Here is a 24627-nt window from a genome sequence, read left to right as displayed (position 1 = left end):
TTTCCATCCCCTGCCAAGCTCATTTAAACCCTCCAGAAAAGCTCCAGCAAATCCACACAAGGGCCTTTAGCATTCTGACAGCTTGCTCAATTACTTTTCTCGTGAACAGATAGCTTTAGTTCTCTTTTCTGCTCCTCAATGCAGTCATCTGCAATGTTGTCACTGGACACTGCTGACTTGGAAGTGTTAATCTATCAGGGAGGATAGAATGCATCAGCATGAAGGATTTAAGGCAGTAACTCATGGTACCTGGGGAAAGATCCGCTTCTGATTACTGGCCACCTGTACATTAATGGAGGGCTTCCCAATTACAAGAGTTGCTCATTTTTTTCTTTCCTGTATCATTCGGACATCTGTCATGAGGGGATTTGATCACATTTACACTTTGGCAAGGCAGTCAGTGGCACTATGCACAGCATCTTCGCATATCAACGGGCTTCACTGTTGACAAAATGGAAGCAATATTTGACCCTTACAAATACGAGATCTGACACTTGCTTGAAGCATTTTTTGAACTGTTGACTACAACTTACATGCTTCTCCGCCAGAGCTTGAAACAATCACTAGTGGTGTTTACTGCTTTTTCTTCTGAGTACACCTATCAGATCTGGGAGGCAACAGATTTCTCTGAGGCTGCAAAGATCTGTCATCTCTTGAAATGATACCTGAAGCCATCTCAGGCATTGATGTTCCACCAGATCAAGCATACCTCTGCTGTGTGCAAGGAATGGTTTCCTGAGGCTCCAACCCTTTCGACAATTTCTGTTGTCTTGCAAACATGCAAGAGCAGTTGGTTCTATTTCAGATGTACCATATGTTACCCATCCCTATCCTCATCTTTGATCCTATTCCTCTGTCAACTGCTGAGGTTCCCTCAAGCTGCAGAAAAATAAAAATTCAGTTAACATGGAGTAATTCTTAGATTCCATAAGCATATTTACTGATTAACTATCAAAGTGGTCAGGCTAGAATTGGGTTGCAATATTAAATAGATTACTTCCCATTTGCCCCTAAATCGTCCATCTTTCAGGATTAATATGCCCCACATTAATAAATCAGATGACTCGATTTGCTCTTGTACATGGTTCTGTGGGACTGTCAGCTTGCTAAGCCAGATGCCAAGAATGAATGCCTTCAGGAAACAGGCCAAAAAAATAGGCTCAGAAGCCGAAAGAGAAACAGTGGGAGAAGTGTCGGCCTATCATCACAGTGCTCCCTTAATATCACCGTCATTTTAATTTTAATTGTAAAAGGTAGAAAATGAATCTCCACAGAAGCACAATTTGCCTGAAGATAAAGGCTAGAAAGTTAAGAAAATTTAACAAGATTCCCAATTTAAAAGAGAGTGTTGCCACAGCAACACCAGCACTTCATTGGTCACTGTAAAATGTGCCCTCTTTTGTCCTCTGGGAACTGAAGATAGGGAAGCATCATTTATTTACAGGCCCTTTCACTGAGCCTGGGTTATCAGACAATAATGCTGCCAATACATACTCCTAATAGTCTCCGTTTGAAACTGACTCTAATATAATGGCAACGAGCCCCAAATCCTTTCCAACCTGCTATTAAAGGATATAGGTTATTGCTGTTGTCACCATTGATATTTGTCATTGTAATGTAATTAGAAGCCTAAAATGATGCATTACAGCCTGTGGCACGGCTTTTATTAAAACCTTTTCTTCTGTTCACTGAACTGCAACTTGGTATCTGATGAGTAACAGACAGCTTAAGGGTGAACAGCAGATTCATCAAAGATTTATTTTTCACTTTGAAGTGCGGGCCACATAGGAAAAATAGTAAAGCAAAAGAAAATGGTGCACCACCTGAATTTCATTTGGTCACTTGAAATTCTGACTGCATCTGATGAATGTTGCTTTGGCAACAGATTCCAAGCCTGCAAATCACATTGTTAATCACAGCCCTTAATCTTCCATCCATCAGTGAATCCAACCATGTTGCCTGAGCTGTAACTTTCAATCAGATTTATAGGTCACGTGGGTCACACATCCCCGAACAACAACTACATTCACTGATAGCTTGGGTCATTTGAAAAGCAGTCATTTCTTAAATGCTGCCAATCTTGGGTGGGTTTTGGAGAGGGGGTGGGCAAGAGCTGGTGGGGGTGGGGTGAAGAAAACAAGAAAGCATAGGAAAGAAAAGGTTAATGAATGCAATAAAAGCACTTGAACCCTTCCAAAACAAATTACTATAGTGGATGCTTCATCGTAAAACCAGTTTCCAAGCAATGCTTTAGAAATTAACCTTTTAAAGATGGCACATTAGTCCAAACCTGCCATAGAATTCTAATTATAAGGAAGAAATTTTACTTAGATTGAAGACGCAAGTCTTTCCAAAAGATGGAAATTGCATCAGAAGTTCACTTTTTAAACCAACCAAAACCGCATGCATCAATGTATCAGAACTTGCTGAGGATCTAGATGAAGTTTTGCAGTTGTAAAATCATAAAAGCAGGATAATGTCATTTTCAGTAGAAATTATTTACTGCCGTTAAGATTTAGTGAAAGTGCAACAGTGTTTATGTACATTTGGCAGCAAATGAACACGCGACTCTATCGAGACTATATGCTTTTAAAGCATGCAAATTCTCAGAGGAACAGACTGGCTGATAAATGTAATGTGCAGTATGCTTGCGTTGGTTTATGAATTGAAACATATCAATCACAGGGGGTATGATTCTGAAAGTTGTTGCATTCAATTAAACAACACTGTTTAGATCGTGTCCTGATTAATTTGATAAGTGAATGCTAACAAATGAGAAGCTTTAAACAAATGCTTGACAAGAAAAAAAATCAGAATATTCTTATTATCAAATGACAAAGAGAAAAAATAACTTTAGCGATATATTGAAATTGGAATGGCTCACTGGTCTGACACATCATTTCATGCAGCTGTCGTTATTTTGTAAACAGATCCAAGCAAGGTCATTGCCATGGGCTGTTAACTGATTTATTTATCCAAGAAGAATTGTTAATGTGCCAGCTTGAAATAATATGGAAAATCAAACAAGATAAAATAAACCTCTTTGATTTTGTTATGAAGGAACAGTTCAGTTCCGCAGTAGAACTTGTGCCTCATGGCTGCAAGGGCAAAAGCTGCACACAAAGGAAGGCAAGGCCAAAATTTCTGAGCAGTTGAGATGGTGCTACATTTTTCAGCTGAGAAGTTGAACTGGTCTCTCTGCCCAGTCTGGTCACAACAAAAGATACTGTGCCTCGAGTTGAAATAGACCAGCTGATCGCTCCTGGGTTTTTTTTAATGGTAAGTCCCTCAGCCAGTCATTCACATTTGTTTGTTTTACTGCTCTGAGCATAAACTTGTTGCTACCTTTCCAAAAAAAAACTTAATTGGCTGGATGATGCACAAATTGAAATTCTTATCCATTGAGTGAATGATTTGAATTGCTTGGCTGCATTCACATACAGTTAGCAAAATGCAAGAAAACAAGACCATACTAAAAACATTTTTATGGCATCTTCCAAGGACATCACTGTCAATAAAATTCACTTTCTTTGGAATAATCAGTAATCAGCACAGTAATGTGCCAAGTCTCTCTGAATAAAATCTTACAAAAACAAATAAATCTCAATCTTTGGAACTACTCAAATACCACGATCGAGGACATCTTCAAGAAGCAGTGACTCAAAAAGGCAGCATACATAAGAAGGCAAGACCTTCTTCTCAATATCAAGTAGGAGGTATAGGAGACCAAAGACACCCAATGATTCAGAAACAACCTCTTCCATCGTAACTAAGTGGTCCATAAATAATATGTCAATGGCTCTGTGGGGAAAGTTCCCCTTGATGATGTCATTGAAATAGATCTTAAGATGTACAGCCCAGTTACTTTGGTCATAGAAAATCAGGGTTTCAATACTATTTCAGAATGTTTTGATAGGATGAAGATAACAATCAAACTGTTGTATCCCTTTGCTGACTGTAAAGTCTTAACTCATCAGCATCCAACTTGCCTTCTGAAGACAAAAAGGAATCCCACTTTGAGATCAGCTTGACTGACAGACATGATCTCTAGTCAAAGGAGGTCTATTTCAGTCAGTTCACATGTCTAAAGTGAAGAGCAATTCCTTGATTGGAAAAGGGTGCTGCAAAGGAGGAAACAATCTGTGTAGGTGCAATTGGGGTGGGAAGAAATAGATCTGGAACAGAAAGACACAGCTCTGCATCTAATAACACCTGATTAGTGTGCCAGGCACATTTACCATTTCTCCAAAATCGAACTTGGCTCTTTTCAGCTGCCAGAGATCCCCAACGCCCAGGAAACCCTAACAAACCGAGTAAATTATAAGGCTCATTTTAACAGTAAAGCAAATAATAGGATGAAACCATGAAAATCCACTCTGCCCAACAGTGATTGGGTATTGAGAAATATAAAGGTTGATAGCCAGACGAAAAAATTTAGGTATTTACCTTAATTTCCTTAAAAAAATTAAGCTTTTTAAATTATTACACAACACCCATATCAAGAAGATTTAAGAACATGGATATATTTCACCCTCACCCCTCTAATTTGCCAAGACACAAGTAATTTTAATATAAGAGCTAAAAGATCATTGATATTATTATTGAATGTTTGAATGGCCAGGTCGTGTTTCTGTTTTCAAACTTTAAACTATGTCTTTGGATTTCCATGGTGTCTTGTGTCAAACAAGACTTAGATCACAATCACTACACATCTCAATACAGTTTGCCCTACTCTTATGCTTTAGTTTTTCCTGAAAAGAGAATCAAACACATTTCAGATCAACATGAATAGTTGCAAAGCTTCACTTTGTAAATCCAAATTGTTGCTTCTATTTTCTCATGAGAATGACACCTTTGTTTCAGATGCAAAGGTATTTTTCATGATCACAAGCACAAAAACAGATAAAATATTGATTTTTTTGAGCTTTACAAAGTTATAAACGGCATAATTCTATCTCATAAAGTCAATGTGCAAGCAGCTAAAGAACAGAATCTGTTTGTACTGAATCAGATACATGGTAGAACTTTCATATTAAAAAAAATGAAATAGTCAACTAACACAATGGACTATATTACCCCAGGTGCAGGCAGCTACTTAAAAGTACATCCCAATGCCTAAAAATTGGATTAGCAGGACACACTTCAAAAGGCAAAAGAGCATGTATGTACAAGAACACATCTAGAAGTCACTAAAGTCAATCCAATTGTACATGTACATTTCTTCTTCCTTTTTTTTTGAAAAGACACCACAAATTGACAGAAGCCTAAGGAAAATTTTGTTTTTCATTTAAATTTTGCCACCAAGATGGGAGCTTAATCAACAATTTCCATCTTAACCATCACTACACTGGGTAAGAGATGAGGAGGAATGGAATTAATTCCACATCCCGAAATACCACAACAGCACAAAATCACATGGGTTATGAAAGGTAAAGTGCATTGTCTAATCTAATGGATTTATTTTGAGAGAACAGAAAGGAACCAGTGAATTTGTATTTTCAGAAGGCTTTCAATAAAGGCCAGACAGGATGATAGTCAACAAGCTCTTGGAGTTGGAGATATCCTGCACAGATTGAGAATTAGATTTCAGGCAGAAAATCAGGAATAGGAAAATACAGAAATCAATCACCTCGGCAAGCTGTGTGGCAAATAGGGCACATATCACAGGGCTCAGTACTTGTACCCCAGCTAACTACAATCCATATTAATGATGTGGTTGAGAGGACCAAATATCACATTTACAAGTTTGCTGATGAAACAGCTCTGGCAGGGATAGGCAAGGAAGAGGATGGAAAGGCACTTCAGAAGTACAGAGGTGAGATGTGTGAGCAAGGTCACACCAGATGGAACAAAAGGTGGAAAAGATATGGATGAGCAACTTTGTAAAATGGTGAAACATGATGATACTTAAAAGGGACCTGTGTGACCTTGTACATAAGTCACTGAAAGCCAACATGAAGATGCAAAAACAATTAAGGTGGCAAATAATATGCTGACTTTTATTATAAAAGAATTAGAGTTCAGGAGTAAATGATCAAAAAAGAGGACCTTGGTGAAACTGCAGAGAATTGTGTACAGTTCAAATTGTAATAGAGGGAGTACAGCAAACATTCACTAGGCCGATTCCAGAAATGGCAAGTTTGCCATATGAAAAGAGATTAGGGAATAGAGGCTTAGTTTACTCAGAACTTTAGAAATAAGAGCAATCTCAAGAAGACATAGAAAATTCTTATAGGACTTGATAGGCTGTATGCAGTAAGGATGCTTCCCCTGGCTGAGCTTTGAGATTTGAATTCAATATTTTCAAATAATAGGTATTTCTACTGTAAATCAGAATTGAACCAGTTTTGATAAAAGTCATCAACCTGCTAAGTTAATTCTGTTTCTCTCTATTCTATTTCCAGCACTTTTTTTTGTTCTGGGTTTTGCTTTCTCATGTCATGCACATGATTAGCAAATCTTTAAAATTCGAGCCATGGCTGTTTATCAGCTACTGTACATTATCAGCTTTTAAAATAAATACTCTGATCTAATCAACTTTAAAGTTATCTACAGTGTATTTTGACATGACTTTCCTCACATCAGTCTACTTTAGCACTGAATGAGTACTAGTTCAACCATATTTGTTGGTCCTAGCAGAAATATTAAAAAGTGTTATTTTTTTTCAGATAATACTCAACATGCAGCAGTGATTGACACTTTATTTTCCCGTTATGTGTTTATGATTGATTCTTTTACAAGCCTAAGGTGACAGCATTTTTACATTTACACTTTGATGGGTATGTAATTAATATATTGCACTGCTAATAATGTGAGATTATTCTCACTCATGCAAACAACTGTCATTAACTCTCACACGGGCTGAGCCAATGATTAATGAATCTTTCACATTTGTAAAGAACTCTTGTAGGACATCCCACCCTTTTTTTCCAAGCAACACATTGCCTACTGGCTGCTATCAAAAAACAGAGTGTACACTTGAAGAGTAAATCTCAAAAACTCTCTTAATATTGAACCAACAAATCTCAATTTTAAATTTATACTTGAAGCTATGGAATTTTCAAATGCAACATAGTTAATTGCACAAGATAGACAAATTTATGAAAATAAACAAGCAAATCAAAGAAAATAGTAGTTTCTACACTGAATACAATTAGTTGTAACAAAATAGCAGGGTTTCAGAAAAGTGCCTGATCTGTTTTGCTATGCTGCTTTTTGTCACATTTTAGCAACAGATAATATTGAGATGTAGTTACAAAATAAAACAGTTCTGACCAAAGAACACAATCTCTACTTGTCATTCCTATCCATTGCCCTTCAGATTCCTTGCACCACTTCAAAGAAAATAATAGCATTTAACTGATCCCATCACCTCTAGTCAAATAAGCCTACAGGAGAGCTATACACATTATAGTGCAATATAGAATTTGCAACATATGTTCACATATGGGAAATAATTGATATATGCTTCAATAATTATTAAGAATTGCATTCATAGGATCCAAATTACTTCCAAACAGATTCTCGACATTTTCTGTATCCAAACTCCTGAGTTGACCATAAAACAAAAGCTACACTGGCAGGATGTGTTTCCTTAAAATAGTTGCCTTTATTACCCCATCATTTACTTGGTACAGATCCAATGGAATAAACATCCCCACTTATTACAACTGCACTATATCAATGAAGAGTTGTATAAATGATCAACATAATATCAAAGATACATAAACTTTAATCTACAATAAATACCTGGTTGATGAACTGAATCTCGCTAATTCACTGCAAACTTCATGGTAAAGGTGGAACCTTTGGCCAGTTCTGTACTGAGTGACATAAAACTGAGATTCACTTCCCTAGCCCATCACTTAACCTCACCAAATTACTCTGCTAAAATTCTTACTTCTGCTAGTTTCTCAAAAGTATAATAGCAGTATTTTTGGCATTTTTAGAATCTTTATTAAGACTTGAAACAATAATTACAAGGACTTCAGAGATAATAAAAACATGAAAAATTCGATATCAGGCTAAGTTTTAGGGATTTTTTAAAAAACCTTAATGTCATAATTTGAACATCAATATCTAAACTGAAAACAAAATCCATTTATGTCATCTCCAGATATTCAAGCCTTGCACAATGAGATGAAGTGAAAGAGAGATTTAATGGATCTACTAAACAAAAGGTACTAGAATGACCCAGCTGGAAAATATATAGTGTCGCTATCAGCAACCTGAGAAAATCTCTTATGTGTATCTTGCTTTTATCACCAACAAAATGAAATCCACATATTGGAAGAACATCAGTGATATAATATAAAAGTACAGCTGGGCTGCATTTCAAACGTGAAGCAATTTTTGCTTCCTATTGTGAACAATGAAGCTCAATTATCATAAAATCTACTTGCTTCATTATTCGAGCGTGGGGAAAAAATTGGCATCCTTTGCCTGCATTTGACTTCTGATGCACAGAAATGTACTCGACTCTACCCAACAATCCACTCTGTTCAGATGTAGTCAGGAGTGGGCAAAGAATTGCCTTGCTAATGCAAAAACAGTAAAAATATCTAAATTGTTTCAAAGAAGAAGAAAAATAACATTGCAGGAATTAATCTTGATAAGAAATTAATAACTTTTGCAGCACAAGAACACATTAGTTTTTTTTTCCGCAATCATCGTGGAGAAGTGTAAGCAGAAATTTGTTTTATTTTGCTGCCCCTCAGGTACAGGACTCATTTTCACCAATTACAACAGAAAGTCCACACAAAAGACAACACCAAGCCCTCAGACACCCCTCCAGACACCAACAATTCCACCACCTTCTCCCTACCCACACCAACAATGAAATGCAATAATGAAAGAAATACCAGGCACACAGTGCCCACCAAGATCAATTTTATAAAGGACGAGGGAAAAGCACATCACCATTAAGAGAGGCCCACAAAATAAAGTTCAGAATCTCCATGTATTAATCTTTAAACTACAGAGCACTATTGCATACTTTGACCCAACGAAACAAAGATAAAATGTCCCATGAAGACTCTAAATGGAGTGGGTTTCTGACCATCTGTTATGACAATAATCTCATTGTCTTTAAATTGCAATAAAGTGTGTTTCATAATCAGCATACTTCACATAGGAAAAAGATATGCACTCTCACAGTTGTGTGCAAAAGTATTCAGAATGTATCGATAGATTCTGATATGGGTCTCTATTGTGAACTGACAAGTGGGAAGGGAGGAGGGAGATGGGAACCATGGTCAAGAAAAGGAGAAGGGAGTGGGAAACAACAGAGAGACATTCTGCAATATTTAATAAACTAATTATTTGGAATTAAATTACCTCACCTGGTGTCCGTACGTACCCACACCATGCACCCCCCACCCCAGCACTACTTTGCCACCTGTCCCACACCCCTCCCACGGTACTCCACCCTCACAATCTCCAACACCTTTTGCTCTCATCAGATTTTAAAACATGGTCAGCACTCCATGTTGACAAACACAGGGATGAGGAAGCGAGAGAGACTCCGTCCATCCGTCCCCTTTTGGAAAAAGAAATTCCAAGGGCAAAATGCTGATGTGTCCACATATAAAGGAAATCATGCTTGTTCAAGTAAATGATACCTCAAGTCTTCGGGCATCCCAAAGCAGTTGAACAGAAAGATGTCATTATTGCAATCAAGGATACACAATGTGTCATTCATTTTCAATGTCAAAGCTCTCCCATCGTAATAAAATGGCTTATCAAAAATTACAGCAATGGCTTAGGCTGAAAAGGATCTCAGTATGCCATTCAGTATGTTTGAAAAATAGGAGAGGAAAGGTTTCAAAAAACTACAGAAAGGATAACATTTCCCAGATGTTATTTTTAAAATTATTAGTAACTGAACCAGACATGACAGAGGAGGAAAAAAAATAATCAAAGAGTTTTATGATCTGGAATGTGGAGCATAAAAAGGTAATAGAAGCAGATTCAGTAACTACAGGAAAGAAAATAAATGGGTTGGTGGTGCAAGTTAGGAGATTGCACAAAAACCTAGCATGGAAGTGATAAGCTGCACTGTCACCTTTTATATCATCCGATGAAACTTTGCTACTTTCCTTGAAGATACATACAAGCCCATCTTTGAAAACAAACTCCATAAAGAGAATCCTATTGTGCATAAAAGTCTAATATTCTACAACAGTAATGGACAATGTAATAGTTCTATCAAAGAACAAGCAGGAAAAGGGGATTGAGAGTCAATTAAAGTATTAGGCACAGACGAATGCTTTAACTCAACGAAGTCCTATCAACTACAGAAAATAATTCAACATTTATTATAGCCATTAGAAAATAGAACAGAAGTACAAAAAAACCATTAAAAATCTCTAGATAGTGCTCCCATCAATTCAATAGGACAATTTTAAGACTGGGTTTTTCTCCCACTTAATCGGACTCAAACAAATTATTTGTTTATTAAAAATAAACATAGCATTCTAAATGTGTTCTATGGTAATATTTGCTTTCTGTTTGGATGATTTGATGATGAACTATTTAAATATTTAACAAGTCAGTCAAAAGCTAATTGCTAATTATGAACCAATGCCAATTTCAAAACCTATCTACTGTTTTAAGCAGAAAAAGGTGAAAATGAAATACTTATTGACAACAGAACTAAAATACACACATCAAAACATTTTCAGCTAATATCATATGAAATTAATCAGGGATAGAACAGAATTAAATTATTCCTTTGTGCACAACAAGCTGCTTAAGGATACATTCCATTAAAAACTGAACTGTGCTCTGAAGCCTTAACTTCACTTACTTACACATTAGCCTCATCCTCTATCTAGCAAATAGTCTATTCTCATTGCCACGCAAGGCCTTTTATCTGTTCTGGACAGCATATTCTCAAATAGATGAAGTAGATGCCAATTGATTTGCTGTCGACCATGGTAAATTAATAGCAACAAATTGCTGTGGGCCCCCATCTTGCTGCTCTACCATGCTTCAGCAGGTTTGCTTTATTTGCTTCATGATGGGCAGCAGTCAAACCTCTTCAAGTCAATTTCTTCTTAACAACCTGCAATACTTCTCAGTAGTGAAAATAGAGCCATTGCTTGTAAGCTAGAAATCAATAATCCTATTGCCCTTAGAAAATGCTAAACAAGCAGTATTGACAATCCACTTGGTACTGGAGGGTATCGGATATAATGCAAATCTATGCCGCACTCCTCTTTGCAGTCTCCATGCCTTTCTAAAAGGTTTCTAATCCTATTTATCATCATTTCTAATCGACTGCTGCAGTTACGATTGTGAAATTCAATCATTGCGCCAAGCCCTTAAATTTCTATTTTGTTGCTTTGAAGAACAATAACATTGTTATTGCACATTTTTACACTAAAGCTTTTAGCTCTGCCCAGGAAGCTGCTGATTGACATCAAGTGAAATAAGTGCTCCGAAGGAAAAAAGCTGATTGTGGCCATGTAATACATCTACTTTGTATCCCTATCTTAGATGTCCAAAACAGTACTCTTCATATATAGGCACTGCCAATAATTTAAACATTTATTAAAAAAAACACACACACACAATATTTTAAATCTATCTTAAGCTATCTTAAAAATCGTTATCCATAAACAATGCTGGCAATTGCATCAGCAGTAACATTTGCTAATGATTCAAATTCCTGACATAAATCTGTTGTTGCATGCATTATAAGAGTAATTGCAATGTTGAAATCTAATATTGTGGCTCAAATAACTGTTACAAAGCACTTAATCAGCACTCTTGCTCTTTCTGATGCTTATAAGAATCCCCATATTAGATTAATTATATTCATTTTCAGCTTTATTCTGTACGGCCTCTTAAACTTAATGCGAAATGCAAACAAATTAAAGGACAAAATCTGAACAAAATACAAAAATCATTAAAATAGCATCATTATAATGGATGATAGATTGGAAATTCTAGGTGATGAACTGTATATTAGCAAGAATTCTTGCTATATAAACACAAATGCAGAAAATTACCATAAGGAATTCAAATGTACTTGTACTTCACATTACTATACATTGTAAATAAAGAACAGTTTACTTATATACATTTAGCGATTTGGCACAGAGTAGCGCAAATCCTGACAAACATGATTAACCTTAACCTGATCACGGGACAACTGACAATGGCCAATTCACCTACGCAGTATGTTTCTGGACTGTGGGAGGAAACCGTAGCACCCAGGGAAAACACACACATTTCACGGGGAGGACATACAGACTCCTTACAGATGACATCCCAATTGAATTCAGAACTCTGGAACCCCAAAGCTGTAATAGTGCTATTGCACTAACTGCTAAGCTACTGTGGTGTCCTGAAATACTAGCCTGAAAACGCCCGATCTCGGAAGCTAAGCAGACTCAGGTGTGGTTAGTTGAGGAGACATCAATTTTTAATTGATATCTGAGTAGGATTCAATTACATGAAAACAGAGAATCGGGGAACTGAAAATCAAGTTAAAACCTAAGAGCATTGAAATACCAAATATTCCTTGCTGTTGAGTCACAACTGCCTTTGCATATCAATTAATTCATGTAATCCACATTGTACAGGAAACTCTGAAACATGAAACAGAGTTTACTCATTTCAGATTACTTAAGTGGATAGCACTAAATAAACTGTGACATCATCCTTAATTAACCATTCCATAAAGAAGTAGATTAGGCAGTTCTTAGTTTATGCTACTATGAATGTAGCCAGATCATTTGCACAAATCTGCAGAAATAGTGCTGGAGTAGATGGGTCCGATAAGCAATGCCGTAATTGCACAGCAAAAAATTACCGCAACAATTCCTTCCAATTCTATTACTTCTAGAAAATAATCTCACTTATTTCAAAATGCATTTTTAGCAGTTAAATCTGAAATCTAGATGATCATCCCTCAAAAGGTTCATAATGAAAAAAAGTGTTGTTAATTCCTTCACATTAAATATAGACAAAGAACTTCTCTCCTCAACCAATCTTTTTTATTTGAGTTGGTTTACAGTTTAAAATAGCTGATAATCATTGACATTCTTCATTGATATGTTCTTATTTTTCTGATAAACAGCACATATAAATCTTAAAAGTACATAACTTTTCAGTATTCAACACTGATTTCTACGTCCTTGCCAGTATACTTCACAGTTGTTTATCAAACTGATTCATAACTACAACACATTTTAAATCAGGGTCTTATACAAGAATAGCAAACTAGCTATCAAACATGAGTGTTAAAATGAAAACTGACAACCAGTATTTTAATTTTGAGCAAATTTTCTTAAATTACAAATCCCTCAACCTCCAAATAAAGAAAAGCTCGTGTTTTCCCTTTTTAAGTTTTCAGAGTTGATACTACCATTTCATAAATTACACCCCAAAGAGCACAAGGTGGCCGAATAGCTCCCCCAACCCCCACAAAGGATTTCACAAGTATTAAACTGCTCAATTTCACCTAAATGAAAAAGGTGTTTTTTATATATCTGAACTAATGACTGGTACGTAAGAATCACCAATTTGATCCTCATTACTGTGCCCTATCAAGGCTCATTTGCTGTGTGAATCAGACTAAAAGCTACAATTCCTGATTAGACCATATCTAAGTGGTATCATGGGACCAGTAGAGGGGGTGGTATTGTACAGGCAACTTTTCCAGTCCACAGCAAATAGTGCAGTGCTATTAAATTCTGTTTCTTTGTTAATCAGTATTTTCCATTTTATGTTCACAACACCTTTTATAACATCAATTTGGAAAACAGTAAAGCAGTACATTATTGGGCTTCAAAATCACCCTACTTACCCAGACTATTAATATTACAGTAGTATGTAACACATTTTAAATTTTCACTAAGTTTGTATGTGTAATTATTTTTTAAAAAATAATCAGTTTGAAGGGAGAGGGAGCAGAGAACTACCACTAACCATGATTTGTTTCTTGTATTACAATAACTATGAGTTATCTACGAAAGTATTCCATTGTCTACCAAAAGACATTTCTTATTCATTAAGTGCTCATCAGTGAGAACAATTGTGGAAAATGGATAATGGATTCTACTTCCCCCCCCCCCCCCTCCCCAGTTCTTTATAAATCAAACAAATTGTGTCACTTGGTAGGATTAGCTTTCCTTTAAAAAGAACACAAAGTGTCACTGGGTTGCATCCAAAATGTTATAGCAACAGAAAACCATACTCGCACTTAGCTTGGTACAGTAATTGAGAAAAGACTCTTTCATAGATAGGAAATTACGATACATACACATTTTACAAGTGGTTAAATCTGCACCCCTCAAGCAGAGTCTCACACTATGGTAGTAAAATACCTTTAATGAAGTTACTAAGCACAACAATGGAGACATTGTTTGATTTACATGCCTGGTACTATGGCTGAGAGTGAAATTATAAATCATGCTGACAAGTACAATATATCAGTGCACTGTCACTGTCTTTCCACAAGACTGAAAGAATCACCAAGTAAAATACAGGCGAATGATCAATGAGATATTTTAGAAATCACAGAAGATCAACTGAGCCCCACTATGAACAAAAATAAAAGGCATTGGTGTTTTAACTTCAAACTTGTCAATTATACAAAATAACACTGAAATGTAAAAGTTTTCATCGATGCCCAAAAATATATTTATGTTGTGTGCTGAAAAGTTGTAATGCATTTTATATTTTTGAATTTAAACATTTAACCCTGAAAGGACAGGAAGGTAATTGTCACTGTTAATAACTCTTGATATTAGAATTCTGACTTGTGAAAACAGTCTTTTCTTAAATATGGAACAAACTCACTTCGAAAGGAGCACTCAACCACTCGATTTGGTTTTATACAACTGTTTCAAGGTTAGGTCTCTGCAGTCAGCATCAGCTTTAAGGAGTTTGATAATTCAGTTAAAATTTATATGCCTTTGTCAGCACAGAACTTTCAAATGTTCATCATAACCTTTCAGGGTATCTTATGAAAAGCTGTTTAAAAGCCTGATAAAGCATTTTCAAGTAACAAATAGCCATTAAAATGAAGGATACGTACCTGTTTGTGCATTTCTATATTCAGACCATAAGACATTTCATAATACTGCGAAAATAAAGAAATCAGATATAGTACTGGATAATCCACAGTTTATCAGTCACAAACAACAGATAAAGATACAAACTGACGCATTATCAACCAATGACAACAAAACTGAAGCCCAAGATATTTTGAAAAACTTACCATGACATAGTGGCGCTGCATTTCCGTCTTTTCACTGGCTAGTTTTTCACATTCCAATTTCAAACTGTTTAAGGAAAGAAAGATGGTTCAAGATACAACATGGATATTTTATAGCCTGCGCTGCAGGCAACACTCTACATAAATGATTGTACCCGGCTCATCAGAGGGGCTGCCTTACCAAGGCAGGGCGCACTTAATTAGTGCTGTTGTGCATTTTACTCTTCTGGAAATGATTTATGATATATGTCAAAATATGACAGTATATACTCAGAGATTGATTTTAATAAGTAAAATACCAAAGCTCACACAATCGAACATGGCAAACACGCCACCGTTATTTTTTTCAGTAATATACTGCATTAATTACCACAGAAATTTCAACTATTACTTAGCAATTAAAATATGCTTGACTCAAATCCATAAAAATACGTAGAACTGTTAGGAGGTCTAGAATTGTTCCAGGATTAGTCACGCCAACGCACTGATATTAAAGTTTATTTTATCGGTAAATAAGAAAAGGGACACTACTCCACAAATGTTGAAGAAAGGCAATCAGCACCCCAGCAAAAAGCTCTACGTCCGCTACACAAATCGGCACAGGCGATATTAAATGTTTCAATATTGAGAGAGAGGGAAAAATTCATCGTTGATGCTGATTTGCCAAACAGTACAAAGCAGCGCGATTTTAATCCAGATTTGGGGGATTTACGAAATGAAAAATGCGATTGTTTGACACTGAAGCCTCGGCGTGTTAGGCGAATGAGCAGAGCCTAATCGAGAGCACATTACTCCTTCATCATCACTTCACATGAAGCAGAAACGTGAAAGCGAGCCAAAGAGCAACGGCGGAAAATCAATATCGAAAATAACATTGAAACATTAAAGCGTTTCAAAAATACTAATAAACGGGGATAACATGAATATGAATAATCCCTCCTGCAAAAATCACTCTTCCAACTGTTAGAAAATACATTTTACAAGAAACTAAATACAGGATTCAGCAACAAAATTAAGTAAAAATAATCCCTCCCACGGCATCATTGCTTCTCTAAATGATGCAAAAAAATCCATCTGTCCTACATCGCCGACACTACAGAGTGCGATTTGCACTAGAATACCATCTTCAACCAAACTGGATGAGTGTCGGAGAGATCATTTTACATCAGACAACTAAAAAGGGAGGAGATGATTGAGGAAAGAAAGCCGCCAGCACAAGAAGCGTGAACAGTACGGACCACAACCTAGCGCCCGGAGCGGGCAAGACAGAAGAGGGCTGACAATTAAATATACTGGATTTTTCCTGTACTCTAGACCCTTTCATGCTGTCAGATCTGTATAACTAGAAAGCCAGTCGTTCTACCTGTGATACTGCGCCTGCAAGAACTGAAATTCTTCTTTGATGCGATCGCACGATTCGGAGATGGTAAATTTAAAGGGCTGTGCGGGTTGGTGAGGCGCCTGCAAAGATAAACACAAACGAGCATCAATACCGAGTCAAACTGGTAATCGACCTACGATCTCATGAGATTCTCATTTATTAATAATTATGAGAAAGCAAACTCAAACATTATATTCTGCACGTCTGCAAATATTAATTGCAAGATTGTAATTAAGTCGACGTTGTGTTAAAAAAAAGCTAGAATCCGCGTGTTACTGATGTTCTGGAAAGCAGCAAAAGAAAAATAAACACACACACACACACACAAAAACTTACTGGATGTCTAGCTTGAGGATACATCGCGCTGGGATTTTGTTATCTTTCCTCTTAAGCCGTCTCAATGTTTTTTTAGCAGAGTTGTCTCATTCAAGTTGTTTAATTTGAAAGTCGCCAAGTTGTACGAGATCCGACTGAATGTAGCAAGCTCCAAGATGCCAGAAAGCAAACGATGAAACAAAGTGGAACATTCGGGAGAGGGTTGCAGAAATGCCCGCCCGCCCGCCGATCCGAGATTCGCCTCGGCTGGGCTACGCTCCGCTCCGGCGGGCAGCAGCTCGCTGCGACCTTACACCATCTCTCCAGCAGTAAAGGGAGCGGAAGAAGCGCGGCCAACCTGCAATCAGAGTTCGGAGGCGGCTGCTTTCCCTCTGCCCTTCATCCGATAACATGCGAAAGTAATGACTTGTGTTTACCAAATTTAGAAGCACGGTGTCATTAACATTCTTACATATTCTCACCCCGGTCAACTTCACTTCAGCGAGAGAAACTGGAGGTGGAGAGATGCGATACTTCGCCTATTCCCCCAGCCCCAAAAGGAGGGAGGGCTGTTGGCGAGCTGCGTCTTGGATATTGTAGTCTCATTGCCCATTAACTTGAAACAAAACTACTCAAAGAAAGCGGACACACAGACTACAATTCCCAGAATGCCGACCAAAGTAGCAGCCGCGCCGACAATCGTGATTAGCATCGGCGTTCGACCAATCACAAAATTGAACTCTCGGGTTCTCTGTTCGCAGCAACATGTCAGTTACGATTCATTAACCAATCGCCGCAGGGTAGAGGCGGAGTCTCACCTGCAAGACCGCCCACATTGTTAGGTTCTCCAATCGTGAGCGGGCGTGGCTGTTCATCCCACGTGGGGCGTTGACGCGTAGTCGAAGCAGTGACCAATAGGCGATGGGGAAAAGTGCAAAGCTGACGCCTCATAGCGGAAGGCTAGCAGCCGTTCGCTGGGGCTTGGCTGGTTCTTACCCCTCCCTCTAGCGCAAGTGAAAAGTTGGGAAAAAAGGGAGAGGAAACATTTGTTCATCTGTCAATCAAAGTAACGTGGGGCTCTGCCGGCGTTTCATGGAATGAGAATGTTTTTCTCTTGTGCTCCACTCCACCCGAGCGCTGTATGAAATGTCGGCTAATTAGGGTCGGATGTCTCTTTGCAAAATACTCGAGCAATCTGTCATTACAGCGTATTTTAAAAAGATCGGGGACTCGCAGGACTCCATAAACACCGACCTCTGAGCAAAGAGATGAGGGTGGGGGTCGGAAACACTTCGTTGTACCTTCCAGTATTTGACATGTTTTAACTTTCGTTTCAATATTTGGTTAACAAAGCTCAATTCAAAAACAACCAAATCGTAAATTATATCTGCAGTCACATCAACGTTTGCGCTCCTTACTACAGCAATGCCTCCTTTAGTGATCGAGGGCGAATCTGAAAGGAGAATAGATGGGTTTGAACGTGGATAATTTCGAAGATTTCTTGCTAACCACTTTCTGGCTACAACTTCAATGCAATTGTTAAATCAATGCAACATTTAAAGAGAGGTGAAGCGGCACGTTACTTGTAGTATTAGATTCATCACTGTAAGTGACAGGTTAAAACGCAGTTAATAAGAACAAATAAAAGATCTCTGCCCAATGCGGACAATGCTGGCCAAATTACTAACAGCGCTGTAAATTTTGACTCATAAGGGCTAAAAAAAATAACGTCTGCGAAATAATATCCATTAACAGCTGTTGCGGCTTCCCGCAGTTGGAACTCTGCGGTGGGTCGAAAAATAATTTTGCTTGAAAACCGAAAGATGGGGAGGTTGTCAATTAGTCTTGTAATGGGTTTCTTGGTATTTACATCAGTTTTTCGTGAACCTTTATACTTTATTTCCTTTTGGCAAAAAAATGCTGCAACATGAGTGTTTCCCTTGACAATAAATGTTCCTGTATTATGTTTTAAGATATTGCTTCCTTCGCTCTTTCCGGTTTCTGTTTACATTCTTATCAGCTTGTCTTTTGATTGAATGACGCTGAAAGGAAGCTTGAGTTTAAAACAAAATGCCTTTGTATTGGTGTCAATTTCAGTTACTCCATTTAGACAATTTTCTGACGTTCGGCAACTACGTAGCTGAAATAAATACTCTAAACTCACAAAACTTCTGCCGGCAAAGAATGGCACTCGTGGTTCGACTGTGGCACGTCTAGACTGTATATGGCTTGAAAATTATACTAGTCAGGATAGGTGCTTTGGAATTGACAGTGAATGGCATCAACACTAAATTATAATATTGTCAACCAGTAAGTCTACCCAGTTGAAGAATTTGGTTTTTGAGTAAGCTTCTTGAGAATTCTGAAGTGTCTGATCAACAGCAAAATTATAATTTAGAGTTATCAAACCATGCAATTAACAATATCAGGTCACCATAAATGTAACAATCTAGAAAGTAAAACTCAGCAAAAGGATTCCAGCTTCTGCAGTATGGTGTCTGCTTCTATAATTGCCACAAGATGGATGCCTTGTCTCATCCAGGCTTATTATTCTTTATCACAAACAATGACAGCAAAACTGAACAGGTTTGCCATCATATGAGACTCGTAAATCGCAGCTTTGAAACAACTCCAACCTTTGTGGTGTTTACAGATTCAACAATGGACATCACTCCTTTAATTCTTCGCATCATCGCCTGACTTGGCATCTAAATTGGCCAGCAGTATGTCTGTTTTCCATATGGAAAATGAGTCGAATATTACCAAGCCGGGGGAGTATTGTCTGTGTCACAACAACATCACAATGCAGTCAATGTCGGTAACACAAAATGAGCAAAGTAGATGCCATTTTATTCTGCATTTGCTTCATTATTTGGAACTTTAAAAAGAAAGTGGACTGTGATTGCCCATCAGTCCAATTTGAGCTCTGTGACTTTGACCAGTTTCCTCAGTTAAGAACTTAATAATCCCATTTATGCCTTATAATGTTAGTTATGGAGCATCTCAACAATCAATACTAGTACAAGGAGACCACAATGACTGGGTGGATCAGTTTGTACTTCTGCCACTCTGTCAGGGGGCTTCAGAATTTGAACCTCCATGACTATTCCCAGTCACCGATACGATCTTATACACAAGGGATTCTGCAGATGCTAGAAAACTTGAGCAACACCCACAAAGAAAAATGCTGGAGGAACTCAGCAAATCAGGCAGCATCTATGGACAGGAATAAAGGAGCGAGGGGGGATTACTGGAAGTGCGATAAATTGACGTTCATCACCTGAGGTTGCAGGCTATCCAGATGGAACATGATGCGTTGCTCCCGCTGTTATGGAATTGACCATTATTGGGCACAGCCAGTGCAAAAAGGTTACAGTGCAGATTAAGACCAGTTTGAGATATATTTTGGGATTCTTCGTCCCTCCCCCCCCCCTCGCCCACCAGCCCTAACCACATTTCGCATTCTCACCTTCCCTTTTCAGTCCCCAACTTCACCATTCACAAATTTCATTCCCAACAATTCCCCTATCACCCAACACTCTTAGTCCTCTTCCTGCCACTGCACCCAGATTCACTATCCAGACTCGAAGCAACACTTTTGCATTTGCACTAGATTGGGAATAACCCCCTCATATTTCACCTGGGTAGCCTCTAACCTGATGGCATGAACATCGATTTCTTTAACCTCTGGTCATTTCCAACATGCCCCCACTTTCCTCCTTCTCCCACTTTCCATTCCCCATACCACCTCACCCCTTTTCTTCTCCTCACCTGTGCAACAAGTCCCTCTGGTTCCCCTCCTCCTTCTCCTCCTCCCATGGTCCACAGTCCTCTCCTGGGAGATTCCTTCTAAGTCAGCCCTTTACCACTTCCACTATCCCCTCCAAGATTCTTACTTCACCACCTCCCCCACCCTCTCACATGGTCTGACTTATTACCTGCCAGCTTGTACTCTTTCCCCTCCCCCACCTTCTTATTCTGGCCTCTGACCCCTTCCTTTCCAGTCCTGAGGAAGGGACCTGGCCTGAAAAGTTGGCTGTTTCTTCCCCTCCATGAATGCTGCCTGAGCTGCTGAGGACCACCAGCATTTTACGTGCATTTCAGGTAAGATCCTGTTCAGAAATGGCATTTCCTACACAGTAGAGTTCCTTTTAGCCTTTTTCTCAATGGTGTCTGAGATAATAATGATTCACTGCCCCGCATAAAACCAAGACGTCTTCTGAAAACCCTTTAAAATAGCGCCATTGATGGATTGGTAGTGATGCACAGAAGGCTAATTTTACAAAATATTTCCAGAATGGAATCATACCCACTTGAGCCCTGTCTTAGCATTACACTCCTGAATATTCTTGGTGACAATTTTGTCCCAGATTTTGGTCCTGAAAATGATTCCATGTTAGTCTGACTGGCCTGTAATTACTTCATTTATACTTCTTCTGTCTTTTGAGCAATGTGTTACATTGGTAATAGAAAATTGTGCCCAAACAAACTATTACTTCTCTCTGTAAAATAAAATACATCCAAGATACAGTGATCTGTTTTCTTTCCTCTGAGCATTGGCAATCTTTTCATTACTTCCCTTTTATCTTCTCTCATCCTATCTAATTTCTCATCTTTTACCAAGACATTGAACATTTTACCACATCCTCTGTGTTGTAAAATTAACAACTTGTAACTCAGCCTCCCTAATTTTTTCACATTATTTTGAAAGCTCCTTTTATTATCTGTGTGTTTACAAAATACATTAGGCTTGCAAGTAGATTACCCGCAGATTTAGTCCTTTGCATTCCATATTTTATCACAAAAATTTCCTGTTCAGTTTTCCTCTGTACTCTCGATGTTAAACTTTATTACTTCATTATGAATTTGACATTTATCATAAGTCTCTTTTTCCAGTTTCATTTTAATATGCATACACTTAGTCATCCAGGGAAATCTAACTTCGGATGCTCTTCCTCTCTCCCCTGTGGTATTGTGCCCTGTGGGATATTGGCTATGTCCTCCTTGAAGAGGTTCATTCTGTTTTACATCTCAGCAAAAAGAACCCTGATTCAGTTGATTACTTTTATACTTTATCACTTCTTGCTTTTCTCTTGACGCTATCAAACCTGCTTCCCAAAGATTCTCCCGCAGACATTTTTAAAAATGGCTGAAAAAGCTCACCTGTGGTGGGTGGAGAAAGGAAAGAAAAATGCTGGCATTTTGAGTCGAAACCCTCCCTCATGACTGAGAGTAAAGAGAGAAGATAGCTGGTGTAAAGAGAAGAAGAGGGATCTGGTGAAAAAGAACCAGATAATGGGTGGTCTGAGGAGGGGTGAAGAATGATGGGCAAAAGGGAGCCAGATTGGGAAGAGATGGTAGAATTGAGAAACTGAGACAGGGAAGAAAGGGGTTAAAAGAGATGGAGTCATGTGATAGGAGGGTTAGGTAGTTAGGAGGATGGTAAATGGAGACACAGAAGTTAGAAATCTGATAAGTAAGGAAGAGGTCATGGGAAACAAGGAAGGGAGAGATGAATGGCCGATGGAACCAAGAGTTGAAGGGGATACGATGGACAGTATGTGTGGGTAGCAGGTGGATGGAACCAAGAGAAGGGAAGGGAACAAAATGGGTAATGAGAGGCTGCAGTAAGATTGCAAGGGATCTGGGAAAAGGAAGAAAAACGGGAGGACCAGAGGTTGATCAATAGGAGAAGTGGGGGGGGGGGGGAAATGTGGGAGGAGAGGGTTACTAGCAATAGGGAAGTTCTGTGTCCCTATCATTGCATTGTACACAATCCAGGCAGAATGCGAGTCTTGTTCTTTTAGTTTGCATTGGGCTTCAACCTGGCCAAGCACAGAAAGTGGTGTGAGAATGGGAAGGGGAGTTGAAATGGCTATTAACCAGGGTTCTGAATAGCCATTGTGGACAGGAGCATAGATGCTCCGCCAGTCATCTAACCTGCGTTTGGTTTTGCTGATGCAGACGAAACCATATCAGGAACACCAAATGCAGTTAGGAGGGCATGGGCAAACTCAACAGCTACTTAATCAGTGGCAAAGAAAACTACTAAGTACTTTGTTAATAATTATCACCACTAACAATGGAGAGGCGAGGTGAGTGGAGGCTCAAGGCAAGCAGAGGCAGAAGCAGGGTTGAGGCATCTCTGAGAGCAAGGAAAGGCTAGACACTTGATCGATTTAACACTGGGTTGAATTGGGAAGCTCAGGTATGGTCCCAATTGTGGTGGCAGGGTCCAGGACCCCGAGCAGTCTGAGAGTGAGGAACAACCTGATGTTTAGTCGATTAAAACATTGGGCTAGATTAAAAAGGTGGAAAAGTCAGATCTGGAGGCAAGGGACAGGTCAGTCCTGCTCTGTGGTGATTACTTGGCTCAGTGTTGAACTGAAGCTGTGGCCTGCTGCAGCAGCAGTGATGCCTGGCTTTGTGTCTTTCACAAAACTTCAGTTCTGAACATTTTTGCATATTTTTATAGTTTGTTCAGTTTTTTTTCCTCTGCACATTGGGTGTTTGACAGTTTTTTTTTACATTGGCTTCTTTTGGGGTTCTTTGTTTTGTGGCTGCCCATAAGGAGACAAATCTCAAGGTTGTATACTTCGATAATAAATGTACATTGAACCTTGATAATTAATCTACTTTAACATTTGTCAAGATGGCACCGGCGTACAATGCTCTCTCCATCAACATCTACTGGATAAACCACAAAACTGTTTATTTCACTTCTTTTACATCTGTTTTTCATCTTAAATATGTTTCTGGAACTGCTTGAGCCTGTGATTTACAGTTCGAAGATCAACTGAGCGATTCAATGCTTTGCTGTCTACGACAAGATTTGGGGAAGGAAGCACGATTCTCAAGGGAAAGAAACCACAAGACGGAGTGTGAGCCGATGTTTGACTCCATTTCACCAATTAAAGCTTCCATTATTTGCCAATTAAAGCAACCAGGAAGTTAGAAGCCCTGAGGCAAATGGCAAAGATGAACGAGGATTCAATGCCGACTACCTGTCTTTTGATGGCTGGTGGGATCCTTCTGCTGCCAGAGAAGGAGCCTGTGTGGCCTATCGCTGTGCCTGAAGGGTAGGCCTGCGCACTTAAGTAGTGTCTGTCTCTTACGATGATGTTGGAGGATTTTACCAATGTTTTGCGTAATGAATTTGGTTTATGGGCTATGGACCTTTTCAGTCTCGGGGTTTTTATATTCTGTGTTGTTGCACATTCTTTCCCATTGTGTGGGGAAGAGGCGTTTTGGGGGCCAATGTCCTTGTTGTGTTTTGTGCAGATGGAGATAGGCTTGGTGGGGGGCAATGTCTTGTTGCATTCCATGTGGGAGGAGGTGGTTTGGGGGCCGATGTTCTTGTTGCTTTTTGTGTGGGGGGGAGGGGAGCTTGGGGGTTGATGATTGTGCTGCCATTCTTTATTTATGTGGGGCAGGGTGGGTTTGTTGTTTCTCTTTGAACTGACTTCCATGGTTTATTTGTGGCTATCTGGAGAAGAAGAATCTCGGAGTTGGATACTGGATACATACTTTGATAATAAATGAACCTTTGAACATTTGAACTTTGACCCTGAACAGGATGTGAGATTGGAGGAAGTGCACATGAAAATATGCACCTGGGAGGACTGTTTAGGTCCTTGGATGGCTATAAAGGAGATGGCACAAGTGAAAATGTTACACCACTTGCAATTGCCAGGAAGAGTGT

The 24627-nt window shown here is 38.6% G+C and overlaps 1 protein-coding gene across 8 annotated transcripts in view; it reads right to left on the bottom strand.

The window, feature by feature from the left end:
* Positions 1-17467, bottom strand: part of LOC132394075 (transducin-like enhancer protein 4) — a 149280-nt gene extending 131813 nt beyond the window's left edge. For all 8 annotated transcript variants that reach the window (XM_059969781.1, XM_059969776.1, XM_059969777.1 and 5 more), the window contains exons 1-4: positions 16947-17467; positions 16593-16690; positions 15233-15296; positions 15050-15094 (exon numbers count right to left, since the gene is read on the bottom strand). In XM_059969781.1, coding sequence (XP_059825764.1) covers positions 15050-15094; positions 15233-15296; positions 16593-16690; positions 16947-16970 — 231 coding nt within the window. In that variant the 5' untranslated portion in view covers positions 16971-17467. The remainder of the gene's footprint in view (positions 1-15049; positions 15095-15232; positions 15297-16592; positions 16691-16946) is intronic.
* Positions 17468-24627: the final 7160 nt, after the last annotated feature.

This window comes from Hypanus sabinus, chromosome 5 (assembly GCF_030144855.1).
Source record: "Hypanus sabinus isolate sHypSab1 chromosome 5, sHypSab1.hap1, whole genome shotgun sequence".
NCBI lineage: Eukaryota > Metazoa > Chordata > Chondrichthyes > Myliobatiformes > Dasyatidae > Hypanus > Hypanus sabinus.
Note: the sequence above shows the minus strand (reverse complement) of the source record. Positions and strands in the feature narration are given on the sequence as shown.